Source organism: Trachypithecus francoisi, unplaced genomic scaffold (assembly GCF_009764315.1).
Source record: "Trachypithecus francoisi isolate TF-2019V2 unplaced genomic scaffold, Tfra_2.0 Lachesis_group3, whole genome shotgun sequence".
NCBI lineage: Eukaryota > Metazoa > Chordata > Mammalia > Primates > Cercopithecidae > Trachypithecus > Trachypithecus francoisi.
In genome coordinates this window covers 50,431,744-50,447,242 of record NW_022681468.1, presented here as the reverse complement: position 1 = coordinate 50,447,242, position 15,499 = coordinate 50,431,744, and the positions used below count along the sequence as shown (strand labels likewise).

The 15,499-nt window shown below is 44.5% G+C and overlaps 1 protein-coding gene across 2 annotated transcripts in view; it reads right to left on the bottom strand.

The window, feature by feature from the left end:
- GCH1 (GTP cyclohydrolase 1) overlaps window positions 1–15,353 on the bottom strand; it is a 51,968-nt gene extending 36,615 nt beyond the window's left edge. For both annotated transcript variants that reach the window (XM_033187978.1, XM_033187977.1), the window contains exon 1: window positions 14,633–15,353. In XM_033187978.1, the coding sequence (XP_033043869.1) occupies window positions 14,633–14,975 (343 nt within the window). In that variant the 5' untranslated portion in view covers window positions 14,976–15,353. The remainder of the gene's footprint in view (window positions 1–14,632) is intronic.
- Between the last annotated feature and the right edge of the window lie 146 nt (window positions 15,354–15,499).

Here is a 15,499-nt window from a genome sequence, read left to right as displayed (position 1 = left end):
TACAGAAGTTAAATGAAAACAAACAAAAAATCATACAAATCACAAAGGTGGAATATCTTACAGGACAACTGACCTCTCTGATAAAGCAGTGGCAGGGGTTGGGGTTAGTAGGCGCTATTCCAGATTAAAACATAATAATCAAATGCAAATGTATGGACCTTAGTGGGTCCTTGTTGGAAAAAATCATTAGTAAAAGACATTTGAGACACCTGGGGAAATGTGAATCTATATTAGGTATTAGATGATATGAAGGAATTAATAGTTAATTTTACTAAGGATGGTGTAAATCATTAAGAAGAACACTTTTTAGGGTGACGTTTCACCTCTAAATACATGTCTCTGATTTACTATCAGTAAAAGAATAAACTACACCAATATGGCAGAATGTTAGTTTTCAATCTAGGTGGTAAGTATATAGATGTCCACTATATAATTTTGGCTACTTTTATGTTTGAAGGTTTTACATAATAAAAAATTAAAGTTTACAAATACATGATACTAACAGGGAATATTAGTTTTTTTGGTATTACTATTCTACCTAACCACTCCTTTTCTAGTTTATATGAAGCTTTAATAATAAACTAAAACTTCAAGCACTAGTAAAACTAACCTGAGTAGCTGGGACTACAGGTGCCCACCACCACGCTCAGCTAATTTTTTTTTTTTTTTTTTTTTTGTATTTTTAGTAGATAGGTACTTTGTATTTTTGGTAGAAGCAATAACATTCTTGAGGGAAAAAGTCTTTAAATAAAGGCTCTATCTAATCAAAGGAGCTACATACAGGTAGGAAGACCACAGATCCCAAGAACATTTAGATACGAAACCTTTTCAAAAATCTGCATCATAAGAAAAAAGAGACCTGTTACTATAGAAACGATTTGCAGGGCTTGAACATTTCAAGGGAAAACAGCACCTCGAGCAAGGAAAGGAGGCTGAAGAGCTTCCTAGGGCCTTGCCTATCAGCTGCTGGAAGTCAACAGAATGAGCAATGACAATTCTGACAGGCCCACCCATGCTCAGAGACCTGGGCATGACAATTTAACTCCTAGTCCTACTGCCTCTCCCTTCAGATCAGACCCAGAATAGTCAAGTGACTCACCTACCTGAGTTCATAAACCAGTTAGCACGGATGTGGATGCTATGACTAGCCCAGGCTAGCTGTTCTTCCCATTACAGCAGGACAAAGTTTTGTTGACATACTAAACTAGTTTTCTTTTTTTTTTTTCTGAGACAGAGTCTCACTCTGTCGCCCAGGCTGGAGTGCAGTGGCATGATCTCCGCTCACTGCAAGCTCTGCCTCCTGGCTTCACGCCATTCTCTTGCCTCTGCCTCCTGAGTAGCTGGGACTACAGGTGCCCGCCACCACGCCCAGCTAATTTTTTTTTTTTTTTTTTTTTTGTATTTTTAGTAGAGACAGGGTTTCACCGTGTTAGCCAGAATGGTCTCGATCTCCTGACCTCGTGATCCACCCTCCTTGGCCTCCCAAAGTGCTGGGATTACAGGCATGAGCCACTGCGCCTGGCCTATACTAAACTAGTTTAAGAAATATCAAGGAGATTTCAGAATTAGATCAGTGAACAGAATTTCCAACACGCTAAATATGAAGCTGAAAGATGTGCATCTCCTTTTTATAAATGACTTCACTTGTAAATAGCCCCAGCCCTCAAAAAGCTGTTTACTGTGGTGGAGAAGGGATAGAAAGGGAGAAAGAGATGATACCAAAATGAAAGGACACGCAGCATGGGATAAGTATGGCCTCTATGGAGGCAAAGCCTGACAGCACTAACAGCTGGAGGCTGTCAGCAAACTGCTCCTTGAAGCTGAAGGGCAGATTGTTTTTGATGGGCCATCAGAGAGGCATACCTCCAGGGCTGCCCATGTGATAAACGGTGGGGTCAGTTAGAGGGGTATGATCCACAGCAGCTATCCCTTAAAGTCAACTAGGAGAGGAGCACCATCCTCACTGAGTTAAAGCCTCTCGTCTGAACTCCAGGCATGCACAGCCTTTCATCGCTGCTAATGAACACTGTACCACAAATGCCTAGACCACACAGGTATAATTATATTTTACGCTATTTTAGTGAGAGATTCCTTGTTTGGGATGTTTGCCAATGGCCTCTATTGAACTGAGTTCTGATTCCTACTTAGGACAAATAAAAACTAATGTGTGATACATAAAACATATCACACTTCACAGGAAGAGTCATGGCCTCTTGGGACTGCATATCACAAACATGTGGACCAAGTGGACCTCGAAAAATTCACCCACAACTCAGTCACGGTCAATTTCCTCACCTAACCCTGGCTGCTTGTTCACAGAAATCTCCATAAGCAATAGTTATTGATAAGCAAGAGGCAGCAGCCACCTCCCCATGGTTGCAAACCAAAAATAAAAAGGACAGTAAAATAAATTAGAGGAGGGAGATAATAAAGACCAAACATTGCAAAAGAACAAACCTCAGGACCTTCACCTGGGTCTCCAGCTCCAGTAAGGAAATGAGACAGAGCGGTTTCTCAGATTAACTGTGCACTAAACTACAATACTAAACTGCCCCATGTGAGGAAATGCAATGGAAGATAAGAAAAAAATGCCAAAAAATGTAGCAAGAGGCTACAACACAACAAAACCTTACAGCAATGGTGAGAAAAGACAACAGAAAATCAGCCAAGTGATTTTGCAAGCAAAAAATTTATTCGATTTTAGAAAAATCACTTTGGCATGAATGGATCAGAGCAGGACAAGCAAGGAGGCAAGGTGGCCAGTTAAGAGGTTATTGTAATTTAAGTGAAAGATGACCAACTGAGATTCTAGAAATATTCAGGTGGTACACGGGTCAGGACTTTGTGAGCATGAGTAGCCAAGGGGATTCACGAGAAGGAATAATTGCAGATAAAACAAATAACCAGGTTATAAAGACTAGACAAAGTAACAATATGTGTCAGGTTAAAATTCATTAGAAGGGTTGACTAAGGCCAGAATGAAATTTAAAGATATCAGATAAAGGAGCTGGCCCTAATACCATTAATATTGATCTTTTAAAAGTTTAAAATAAATCTAATTGCCTTGAAAACTCCATTGAATTTTAACTCTGGTATAGATAACTATGAATGTTAGTGTATTCCTTTTACTGGAAAACACTGAGACCATAATCTCTAAACCAGCATGGGCACGTTCTGCAAAAAACAAACAACCCAAAAAAACTCAAAATGAATTTCTTTCTAAGTTCAACTCAAAAGCTACTTTCTCCATAACAGCTGGACTTTCCTGTCTCTCTACCAGAAGCACCCAGCCTCCCTCTGACTATATAGAACCCCTTTACTCCTGGAAGGCCAAGATCAGGCCAATCATTTTTGTTTCCCCTTTAACAGTGACCACTCATAGAGACCATCTACAGTTCCACTTTTCACAGTTTCAGTTACCCTTGGTCAAACATGGTCTGAAAATATTAAATGAAAAATTCCAGAAATAGACAATTCATAAGGTTTTTTGTTTGTTTTTGTTTTCTTTTTGAGACAGAGTCTCACTCTGTCATCCAGGCTGGAGTGTAGCAGCACAATCTCGGCTCACTGCAACCTCTGTCTCCCAAGTTCAAGTGTTTCTCCTACCTCAGCCTCCCTAGTACCTGGGATTACAGGTGTGTGCCACCATGCCCAGCAAATTTTTTTGTATTTTTAGTAGAGATGGGGGTTTCACCATGTTGGCCAGCCTGGTCTCGAACTCCTGACCTCAAATGATATGCCTGCCTTGGCCTCCCAAAGTGCTGGGATTACAGGCATAAGCCATAGTGCTTGGTACTTTTTTTTTTTTTTTTAAAAACAGAGTCTCGCTCTGTCACCCAGGCTGGAATGCAGTAGTGCAATCTCAGTTCACTGCAACCTCCATCTCCCCGGGTTCAAGTGATTCTCATGCCTCAGCCTCCCAAGTACCTGGGATTACAGGCATGTGCCACCATGCCCGCTTAATTTTTGTATATTTTGTAGAGATGAGGTTTGGCCATGTTGGTCAGACTGGTCTCCAACTCCTGAGCTCAAGTTAGTGGCCTGCCTCGGCCTCCCAAAGTGCTGGAACTGCAGGCGTGAGCCACCGCATCCAACCAACAATTCTTAAGTTTTAAAATGCACACTACTCTAAGTATTGTGATGAAATCTCCAGCCCCTCTGCCCAGAACATGAATTAATCCTTTGTCCAGCGCATCCACATTGTCTATGCTATCTACCTGATAGTCACTTAGTATCCATCTCAGTGATCAAATCAACCTTCAGTTTTGCAGTGCTTGTTTTCAACTAACCCTTATTTTACTTAACAATGGCCCCAAACCACAAGAGCAGTGATGCTGGCAATTCAGATATGCCAAAGAGAAGCCATGTTTCCTTCAAGTGAAAAAAATTAAAGTTCTCAGTTTATTAATGAACAAAATCATTCCCTATGCTGAGGTTGCTATACCTATATTAAGAACAAATCTTCTATCTGTGAAACTGTGAAGGAGGAAAAAAAAAATTCATGCTAGTATTGTTGTTGTACTTCAAACTGCAAAAGCTATGGCCGCAGTGCATGGTGAGTGTTTAGTTAAGATGCAAAAGACATGAAATTTGTGGGTAGAAGACACAAACAGAAATTTACTCTGAATAATGGCAATCTGGTTTGGTACTATCCTCAGTTTCAGGCATCCACTGGGGGTCTTGGAATAGATCCCCAAGGATAAGGGGGACTACTGTATCTTCAATTCTAAGGATTTCTTGAAATAAGGAAATTAAAATATTATATGTGTTGAGAATATACAACATTGTACAGAATGAGTTACTGACGCGGTGGCTCACACCTGTAATCCCAACACTTTGAGAGGCAGAGACGGGCGAATCACCTGAAGTCAGGAGTTCAAGACTAGTCTGGCCAACATGGTGAAACCCAGTCTCTACTAAAAACACAAAAATTAGCCAGGCATGGTGGTGGGCATCTGTAATCCCAGCTACTCAGGAGGCTGAGGCAGGAGAATCACTTGAACCCAGGGGACAGAGGTTGCAGTGAGCTGATATTGCGCCACTTCACCCCAGTCTGGGCGGAAGAGCAAGACTCCATTTCAAAAAAAAAAAAAAAAAATTGATGTTTTTAATGTGGATGAAGACATTTTGCAAAGTAAAATAAGCCAGACATGAAGGACAAATACTGTATGCTTCCAGCCAGTTGCGGTGGCTCATGCCTGTAATCCCAGCACCCTAGGAGGTGGAGGCAGGCCAATCACTTGAGGTCAGGACTTCGAGACCAGCCTGGCTAACATGGTGAAACTCTGTCTCTGCTAAAAATACAAAAATTAGCCAGGCATGGTGGTGGGCACCTGTAATCCCAGCTACTCGGGAGGCTGAGGCAGGGGAATCGCTTGAACCTGGGAGGCAGAGGTTTCAGTGAGCTGAGATCATGCCACTGCACTCCAGCCTGGGTGACAGAGCAAGACCCTGCCTCCAAATAAATCAATATTGCTACTAATGGGCTCCAATAGAATAAAATTCTAGTAAATGAATGTCCTCTTGGCCTTGAGTGTAACAGATTTAACTTGGTTCAGATACTCTTTGCATAACCCAACACAAATTATCTCCCAATCTAATTACTATAGACTCTAGCTAATTTTTGCATAACCTGGAACTGAGAATTGTTCACATAATCCAGGATTCATAATCTGGGATCCAATGATTAGACAGTTGCCCTCTCCTGGTGAGTTTTAACACTGCCGTCTACTCAACCAAATACTAGACTGAAATTAGTCCCCACATAGAAATCACTGGCAAATGAGTCAGGTGCGGAATGCCCAGGCATAGAAGGGTTTCTAGAGGTGGACAAAGCAAACAGCAGAGAAAATACAAAAGCAGGGATAGGTAGGGAAGAAGGGAGAAAGGATTCAAATAAATTAGTAAAATATTATATCAAAATTAAATCGACTGTCAGAGATTACAATGATTCTCATTCTATATCATCCTCTCAGCTCCGCTACTTTCAAGACACAGTCTTGGGAAAGTTCTCTCTGTCCCCCAATTTCCTTACGTATAAAATGGGAATAATATTGCCTACCCCATCGTGCTACTGTGAAGATCAAATGAGGTAATACGTGTAAAAACTCACTGTTTAGCACAAAGTAAGCAATCAGCAGTATTTGTTACTCAGACATCAGTCGGCTCAAGCATCGCTTCACCCATTCGTGCTCCCATCTCCCAGCATTGGTCAAGTTCGTATGCCAAGTGCTCTTACTGAGCTGTGTTTTTGTTTATCATCACATTTCTCAATCTCACAACACATTTCTATTTCAACTTACAGTGTAGCAGATAGAATCACATTTCTATCTATTTGTGATTCTATCTGCTACACTGTAAGTTCCATGAAGGCAGGAACTATACCTGGTTTTGCTTATCCTGCATTCCCAGCATTCAGTGAAGTGTCTGGTACTTGATGTTCAATGAAATTATAGTAAAATTCCTAGTAATTTTTTAAATAATAGTGTTTAGTACTAATACAAGTTGAATTGTGCCATCCACCAAAAAAGATATGTTGAAGTCCTAAACCCCAGGTATCTTAGCATGTGACTTTATTTGGAAACAGGGTTGTTGCAGATGTAATTAGCTAAACTAACACACGCATACTGGAGTAAAGCGGACCCTCCCTCATATGACTGACATCCTTATAAGACAAAACAAAAATGTGGACACTGACAGAGGCAGCAATTGGAGTGACGCAGCTCAAACTAAGGAACACCATCAACTGACAGCCACCACCAGAAGCTGGGAAAAGGCAAGGACAGCCTCCCCCACTACAGGTTCTGGAATGAGTATGGTTCTGCTGACCCCTTGATTTTGGAACTTTAGTCTCTAGAACCATGAGACTGTTTATTTCTGTCATTTAAACCACCTAGTTTGTGGTACCGTGTGATAGCAGCCCTGGAAATCTAGTGCAAGTATCAACCTGATGGCTTTGCTTGCCATAGTGAAGTTATGTATATTGATTTTTCCTCCTGTGTCAGAAAAATTGTTTATAGATAACCAATTTTAAAAGAAACTATTAGGGTTGGCTTTTCTCCCCCTTTCTCAGTAACTTCCTGTTTTATTCCACTTAGACATGTCCAAAATTCCAATTATATAATATGTCAAGTGCCTTGTTATTTTTTTCTTCTTTATTCACAGTGCTCTTTCTGGCAATGAACACAACTAAGTCCTATATAAATGTTCATTAACAAACCAAACACAAAAATTATTAATGGATCAAAATTTGAATGAGCTACACATCTAAAATAGTACCTCTTAATCAGATGAACATTTTTATAGCATACTTTAAAACTTGGGACATAAACTCACCTTTCACCCATGATACAGGGGAGAATAGTAAATAATTTACGTTATTGTTTCCCTTCACATCTTAGAAGTTGTTAAAATTCTTAGTTCACCACAGCAGTCTAATTTAATAAATCAGAGAGGTTTGTGATTCAAAAAGAAAAACCTTTTGTGACTGCTACATTTCAGTATGAAGTGTCTAAGATGCATTTTTGTATAAACAAAGTATCTAATTGCCTCCCATTATCTTTAGTGAACAGACATAATCTTCCAGTGAAAATGGCTGAGGTGGGGATATGACTCACTGTCAGTGTCTGTGCTTCCTCAGCCCTCACAGGGAAGCAGTCAGCCAGCTCCAATGCCATCTCTCACGCTGGATTATATGCATGCTTCCCAAAATTTTGAACTGTTAACATGATTTATGAAAACTGTCTTGGCAGACAAGATAAAACCTACTTTAAACTAGAAATGTGAGAGTCAAGACTCTTGCATATTCCCATAAACTCATAAAAAACAACTGATGGAACAATTTATACCCATTTAATCCTTGGTAGATAATGCTGTCTGAAAGGCTGTCCCCATGTATACCTGGAAGGGTCAGTTACAGGGGCATGAAGATCGAGGCCCTCAGAGAATAGCAGACTCTCCAATTTAACTAAGTGTAGGTTCTGAATAAAAGAATAGTGGAAACTCAGGAAAGGTACCTTATATACAAAAGAGAACTCACCAAGATAAAACCTTGAATATTTAAGAGAACTAGGATATAGCTAAACTGAAATGGGACAGAAATAGATCAAGATGAGCTGGTCTGAGCTGGTCCAAGGATCAGCTTGTGATGTAGATTCAAAGGACAGCCAGCTCCTGGGAGAGACGATAGCATCTCCTCCAGCCCTCCTTCCTAGCCCATGAGCTACAGTCCAGTAGTGAACAGTACTAGGAAATCTGTATAACCCTGTCACAGATGACCACAGATGTTCCCATGGTAAGGTACACACTGGAAAGTAGGGAAAAGGTACAAAAGGAGGCAGTCATGGAGAGATGCTGCAATGTAGGGAAAACTGAACAAATTCCCCAGAACGCCAGGAGTTTGGATCAATCCACACAAGAGGAACTGGGGGGAAAACAGGATTTTGAAGAATGTGAAATGCCAACTTATTCTAAATTTTACAACACTTAAGTTAACATTACTAACCAGGAGTTAAAATACAGAATACAGATACATAAAAAGATTAAAAGTCCTGTATCTTGTTTACAAGCACAGAAAAGTAACCTTCAGAGAAGTATGTTCCTATCCAAAAACAATATATGGTGGCCACTTGACTCACACTCTCTAAAGAAATAAAAGGGATTGTGTAGAATTGTTTATGCACCTAAAGATGTGGGTTCCCACTCACTCCTATCTCCCACCAGTATCATTCCTTCTCTCTGCCATCCAGGTTGGTCCAAGACCCAGACCATCACATTTCAGATTCATTTCTTTAACTTCAGCATCATCCTTGTTCTCACTACTCTGTCTTCTCTTTAATTATATATCTCTTTAAAAAATAGAAATATTAAATCCTTAGATCCCCTAGATACAGGCTTTCAAACTTTTGACTACAACCTATAGTAAGAAATGCATTTTACATCTGGAGTCAGTGCACACACACAATATTATACCTATAAAACCTACATAGAAGTTTATCAAAACATTTATCCTTACTATATGTGATAGACTGATCTTATCCATTCTACTTTCTTTTTATTGTTGTTGTTGTTCTTCTTGTTGAGATGGAGTCTTGCTCTGTCACCCAGGCTAGAGTGCAGTGGCACAATCTCGGCTCCCGGGTTCAAGTGATTCTCCTGCCTCAGCCTCCCAAGTAGCTGGGACTACAGGCACGCACCACCACACCCAGCTAATGTTTGTATTTTTAGTAGAGATGGGGTTTCACCATGTTGGCCAGGATGGTCTCGATCTCTTGATCTTGTGATGCCTGCCTCAGCCTCCCAAAGTGCTGGGATTATAGGCTTGAGCCACTGCGCCCAACCTCTACTCCACTTTTTTAAAATTTGTATTTATTTATTTATTTTTGAGAATGAGTTTTGCTCATTGCCCAGGTTGGAGTGCAATGGCGCAATCTTGGCTCACTGCAATTTCTGCCTCTTGGGTTCAAGCGATTCTCCTGCCTCAGCTCCCAAGTAGCGGGGATTACAGGCATGCACCACCACGCCCAACTAATTTTTGTATTTTTAGTAGAGACAGGGTTTCTCCATGTTGGTCAGGCTGGTCTCGAACTCCCGATTTCGGCCTCCCACCGCGGCCTCCCAAAGTGCTGGGATTACAGGCGTGAGTCACCGCGCCTGGCTACTCCACTTTTTTTTTTTAATGCTGTTGACCCAATTCACAGTTTGAAATACATAGAAAAGGTACACTGATTCAGTTCTTTGTGTAGCACTATAAGCAAGTGGCTACGAGTTCTGCATCAGACTCTCTGGATTCAAATACCAGCTCTACTGCTTGTGCCAACCTCTCTGCCTCAGTTGCCTTGTCATAGGGATAAGATAAATGTTTACTTGAAAATTGGAAGATGAACCAAGACCATCCACGTAAAACTTTTAACCCATTAAAAAGTATGGTCATGCATTGCTTAATAAATGGGGATACATTCTGAGAAACACTTGAAAAATGCAGTTTCATATCACAAACACTGAAGGAAGAGAGTGCTTACACAAACGTAGATGGGATCGCCTACTACACACCTAGGCTACATGGTATATAGCCTATTATTCCTAGGCTACAAACCTGTACAGCATGTTACTGTAATGAATGCTGCAGACAACTGTAACACAATGATATTTGTGTATTTAAAGAGATCTAGGCCAGATGGGATAGCTCACGCCTGTAATCCCAGCACTTTGGGAGATGAGGAGAGCAGAGGGGAGGATCACTTGAGCCCAGGAATTCGAGACCAGTCTGGGCAAAACAGTTAGACTCTGCCTCTATTTTTAAAATACAAATAATAATAATTTTAGAAAGACAACTAAACATAGAAAAGGTACAATAAAAACATAGTAGAAAAGACTTAAGATGGTATGTCTGTGTAGGGCACTTACCATGAAAGGAGCTTGCAAAACTGGAAGTTGCTCTGGGTGAGTCAGGAATGCATGGTAAGTGAATGTGAAGGCCTAGGACATTACTGTACACTACTGTAAACTTTATAAACACTGTACACTTGGGCAACACTAAACATACCTTCTGTCTTCAATAATTTCAGCTTAATGTATTTAAAACTTTGACTCTTTTGTAATAACAGCTTAAAACAAAAACACATTGCACAGCTATGAAAAATATTTTATATCCTTATTATATACCTTTTTCTATTTTTAATTTTCTTAATTTTTTTTCTTTTTACTGAGGCTTCAGTGCAGTGGTGCAATCTCAGCTCACTGCAACCTCCACCTTCTGGGTTCAAGTGATTCTCCAGCCTTAAATAGCTGTGACTATAGGTATACGACACCATGTCCAGCTAATTTTTATATATTTAGTAGAGATGGGGTTTCAACATGTTGACCAGGCTGGTCTCTAACTCCTGACCTCAAGTAATCCGCCCACCTCAGTCTCCCAAAGCCCTGGGATCACAGGTGTGAGCCACCACATCTGGCCCAATTTTCTTAATTTTTAAATTTTGTTAAAAACCAAGACATGGGGGAGAGGAGAGGAAAAAACTAAGACAAATAAACACATTAGTCTAGGCCTACACAGGTGAGGATCATCAAGACATCACTAGACAATGGAAATTTTTCAGTTCCATTGTAATCTTATAAACCACATTGAATGAAACATCATGATGTAATGCATGATTATATTCAATTAATGGCTTATAATAATCTTAAATGGGCCGGGCATGGTGGCTCATACCTGCAATCCTAACACTGGGAGGTCAAGGCAGGCAGAGATCCCTTGAGCTCAGGAGTTCGAGACCAGCCTGGGCAACATGGCAAAAAACCACCTCTACCAAAAATACAAAAATTAGCCAGGCATGGTGGCACAAGCCCGTAGTCCCAGCTACTCAGGAGGCTAAGGTGGGAGGATCACTTGAGTCCAGCAGGCTGAGGCTGCAGGGAGCCGAGATTGCGCCACTGCACTCCAGCCTGGGCAGCAGAGCCAAACCCTGTCTCAAAAACATGAAAACAAAAAAAATAATAATAATCTTAAATGGTCCTCTCCATGGACTTTTTTTTTCTGAGACAGGGTCTCCCCATGTTGCCCAGGCTGTTCTCCTGAGCAACAACTATCCTCCTGCCTCAGCCTCCCTAGTAGCTGGGACTGCAGGCACGCCACAAAACCTGTCTTTATATTGTGGTAAAATATACATAAAATTGGTCATTTTTAGCCATCTTGAAGTTACAATCTAGTGGCATTCACAATGTTGTGCAACTATCACCACTCTCTAGTTCCAGAACATTTTCATGACTCCAAAAGGAAGCTCCATACTCATTAAACAGTCACTACCCATCTCCCTCTTCTCGCCAGTCCCTCACAACTACTAATCTGCTTTCTGTCTCTACATCCATGGACTTTTTTTTTTTTTTTTGAAATGGAGTTTTGAGCCGGGCGCGGTGGCTCAAGCCTGTAATCCCAGCACTTTGGGAGGCCGAGACGGGCGGATCACGAGGTCAGGAGATGGAGACCATCCTGGCTAATACGGTGAAACCCCGTCTCTACTTTAAAATACAAAAAACTAGCCGGGCGACGAGGCGGACGCCTGTAGTCCCAGGTACTCGGGAGGCTGAGGCAGGAGAATGGCGAAAACCCGGGAGGCGGAGCTTGCAGTGAGCCGAGATCCGGCCACTGCACTCCAGCCTGGGTGGCAGAGCAAGACTCCGTCTCAAAAAAAAAAAAAAAAAAAAAAAAGAAATGGAGTTTTGCTCGTGTTGCTCAGGCTGGAGTGCAATGGTGCGATCTTGGCCCACTGCAACCTCTGCCTCCCGGGTTCAAATGATTCTCCTGCCTCAAATTCCTGAGTAGCTGGGATTACAGGGACCTGCCACCATGCCCGACTAATTTTTGTATTTTTAGTAGAGACTGGGTTTTCCCATGTTGGCCAGGCTGGTCTCGAACTCCTGACCTCAGGTGATCTGCCCACCTTGGCCTCCCAAAGTGCTGGGATTACAGGTGTGAGCCACTGCGCCAGGCCCATGGACTTTTTAAACACTAACACTTGACCAGAACGGGGTTTTTTTTTTTTTTGGTTTTTTTTTTTTTTGAGACAGAGTCTCCCTCTGTCGCCCAGGCTGGAATGCAGTGGTGCAATCTCGGCTCACTGCAACCTCCTCCTCCTAGGTTCAAGTGATTCTCCTGCCTCAGCCTCCCAAGTAGCTGGGATTACAGGCGCCCGCTACCACGCCCAGCTAATTTTTTTGTATTTTTAGTAGAGACTGGGTTTCACCATGTTGGCCTGGCTGGTCTTGAACTCCTGACCTCAGGTGATTCGCCCACCTCGGCTTCCCAAAGTGCTGGGATTACAGGCGTGAGCACCGAGCTGGGCCAACCAGAACAGTTTTCTAATGTGGAATGATGTGTTCTTTGCAGTCATTAATCCTCTTTAGATGAATCTTCACTCAGGAGATATTTCTGCTAACCATTTCTCAAGTAAATCTGTGAGTCACTTTAGGTAATTCTGTGACCTATCTCAGGGTCAGAAATCCCTCTCTCTTTGGGTAATTAGATCCATGCTAGATTACAGAACACTGTCCTATGAATTCTCTTAGGGGAGGGTTCCCAAAGCCTGGCCGATGCTGTGGAGTAAACCACTTTCTGCGTCTGCAAGGGGTAAAATGAGCAAGGCCTTAAGACATTTCATTACATTGTGGAATATCACACACACACACACACACACACACACACACACACATTTAAAGCCCTAGACCTCCAAAGAGCTGAACCCACAGAAAACTGAAAGTTTATTCGTCAGTCTTTGTATTTTGAAATTGCTTCTGAGATTCCAAACTTTTGCAATCGAGGGGTAAAAAAAGTGAACTTGGACACAGAACTGGAAGTCATTCCCGGTTTTAGAGTGCAGCATCATTTCCTTTTGGGGCCCCGCCTCTTTCGCCTTCTGATTTCCCACCCTTCCTTCGGAGTGTGGAAGACTGGGCAAAAAATAACTTTCTTTTTCCCAGGGTCTATTGGGTGGAATCGCTCCACACTCCTTCAGAGAAACAACTGGGGCAGGGAAATTGCCTTTCCAGCGCACTGTTTTTATTTCAGAAAACAGTGAACGACAGAATGCTTCTTAGGCCAAAGAACTAAATGTCACCAAGATACACGGAAGGTGTAGACTGGAAAATAATGTCTTTGGTCCCAGCTGTAGAAGCCAGAAGCTTTATTTGTTTTAAATATAGACCAACACTGCTTCTCCAGCCAACAGGCAGCAAAGTCCCCATTTTCCACTCTCCATCACCCCACCTTGCATCCTACCCACACTGATTGCATCCCCACCCTCTGGGTGAAAAGCCGACACGCCTCAGATGCTAACAGCACCGGGTCAATCCGGCTTTATTTTAGGGTGGGAGGGTGCGGGGATGAGACTGAGTCCTGGAACCCAGGGAGCCCTCCGAACCCGGGAGTAGCTTCACTGCAAAATGCCGGGTTGGGGGTGGGGGGAGGAAACAGATTTCAGCAGCAAACTCACCCAATCAATCTCACACCTCAAACTCCGGGGAAGCCCGTGCCCAAAATTGTGCCGAATTTTGTAAATGTCCTAAACTGGAGTAAACTTGAGGTGGACAAAAGAAAAGTACAACTCTAAGACTCCGATCCCCTGGCAAATCAGTGAGAGTGGAGGTCCCCGAGGCTGCGGGGAAGGATCGCGCCAAGGCTTCAATCCAGATATACACCCGACAATGGGCTCTCAATAAGGAACTACCCAGGAAGCCGTCGCCCCAGCAAGTGCCCAGGTGATCCTTATTGTGGGCAAGTTTGGAACCGCAGGTGCCCCGAGAATCCCGCGCTGGGCGCTCAGGCTAGAGGGCTCCAGGCTCTCGTCCACGCCCACCCGGGGCGCTCTAGGAGGGCTGCGCGCTGGAAGCGGGAAGGGCCCCTGAAAGGCGGCTGCAGCGAATCCTGGGGCTGAGAGGTCGCTGCCACCCAGGGCGCCCCGACTGTGCCCCACGCAGGGCCTCAGCAGGGCGGCGGGCTAGGGCGGGTTCGGAGGTGACAGCGCCCGGCTCCCTGCGCCAAGAGTGAGGCAACTCCGGAAACTTCCTGGAGCCGGCGTGCGTTTCCTGTAAGCACCGCCCCCGCCGCCCGCACGCCAGAGCAGCCCGCGGGCGCACTGACCTGAGATGGTCTCCTGGTAGCCCTTGGTGAAGAATTGCATGGCCGAGGCCGCCCTCCAGGGCGTCTTGAGCAGCCCTTGCCGCTGGGGGTTCTCGCCTAGTGAGCTCAGGATGGACGAGTAGGCGGCTGCCAGGTTGGGGAGGTTCAGCTCGTTATCCTCCTCGCTGCGGGGTCGCTCGCCCTTCCAGCCGTCCGCGGGCTGCGCGCTCTTGGCCTCGGGCCGCGGGGACTTCTCCGCCGGCCTGCTGGGCCCGGGCCGCGGCGGATCCCGCTCGGAGAACCCATTGCTGCACCTGGCGCCCCGCGGCTTCTCCGCCGGGACCCGCACAGGGCCCTTCTCCATGGACCCGCCGCAGCCGCTGCCGTTCGGGAAGTACCCCGGGGCGCTTCGAGGTCTGCGACTAAACTCTGCCGGTGGCCGCGGACAATGGGCTGTGGCCGGAGTCACCTGAGGAAGGTACGCGACCTGTTTAGGTCACACTCCGAGCCGGGGACAGCCACAGGCTGGAAAGCCCGGCCGCGCCTCCTTTTTATGGCCCGGCGGCTCGGCCGGCGCCGCGAGGCGCTCCCATTGGCCGGCGCCGCCTCGCGTCATGGCTCTCGCCCCGCCCCTCGGCCGCCCGCCCCCGGGGTCCCCAGCCTGGGTCGCGGCTCTGGAGAGGCCCACAGGGGTTCGGAAGCTCAGGGAGGGCAGGAAAAGGGCGCCGGCCCCTAGGAACCGGCGGGACCCCTCCGCTTATTGCGGAATGAGCCGAATCCGAAAAGAGGCAGGCGCCCAGCAGCTGGGACCTCGGTGGGAGAGACTGTCTGGGCTCCCAGTGGCCCCCTCTTCAGGCCAAGAGGGCGCTGCATTGAAGGGCTCCGGTC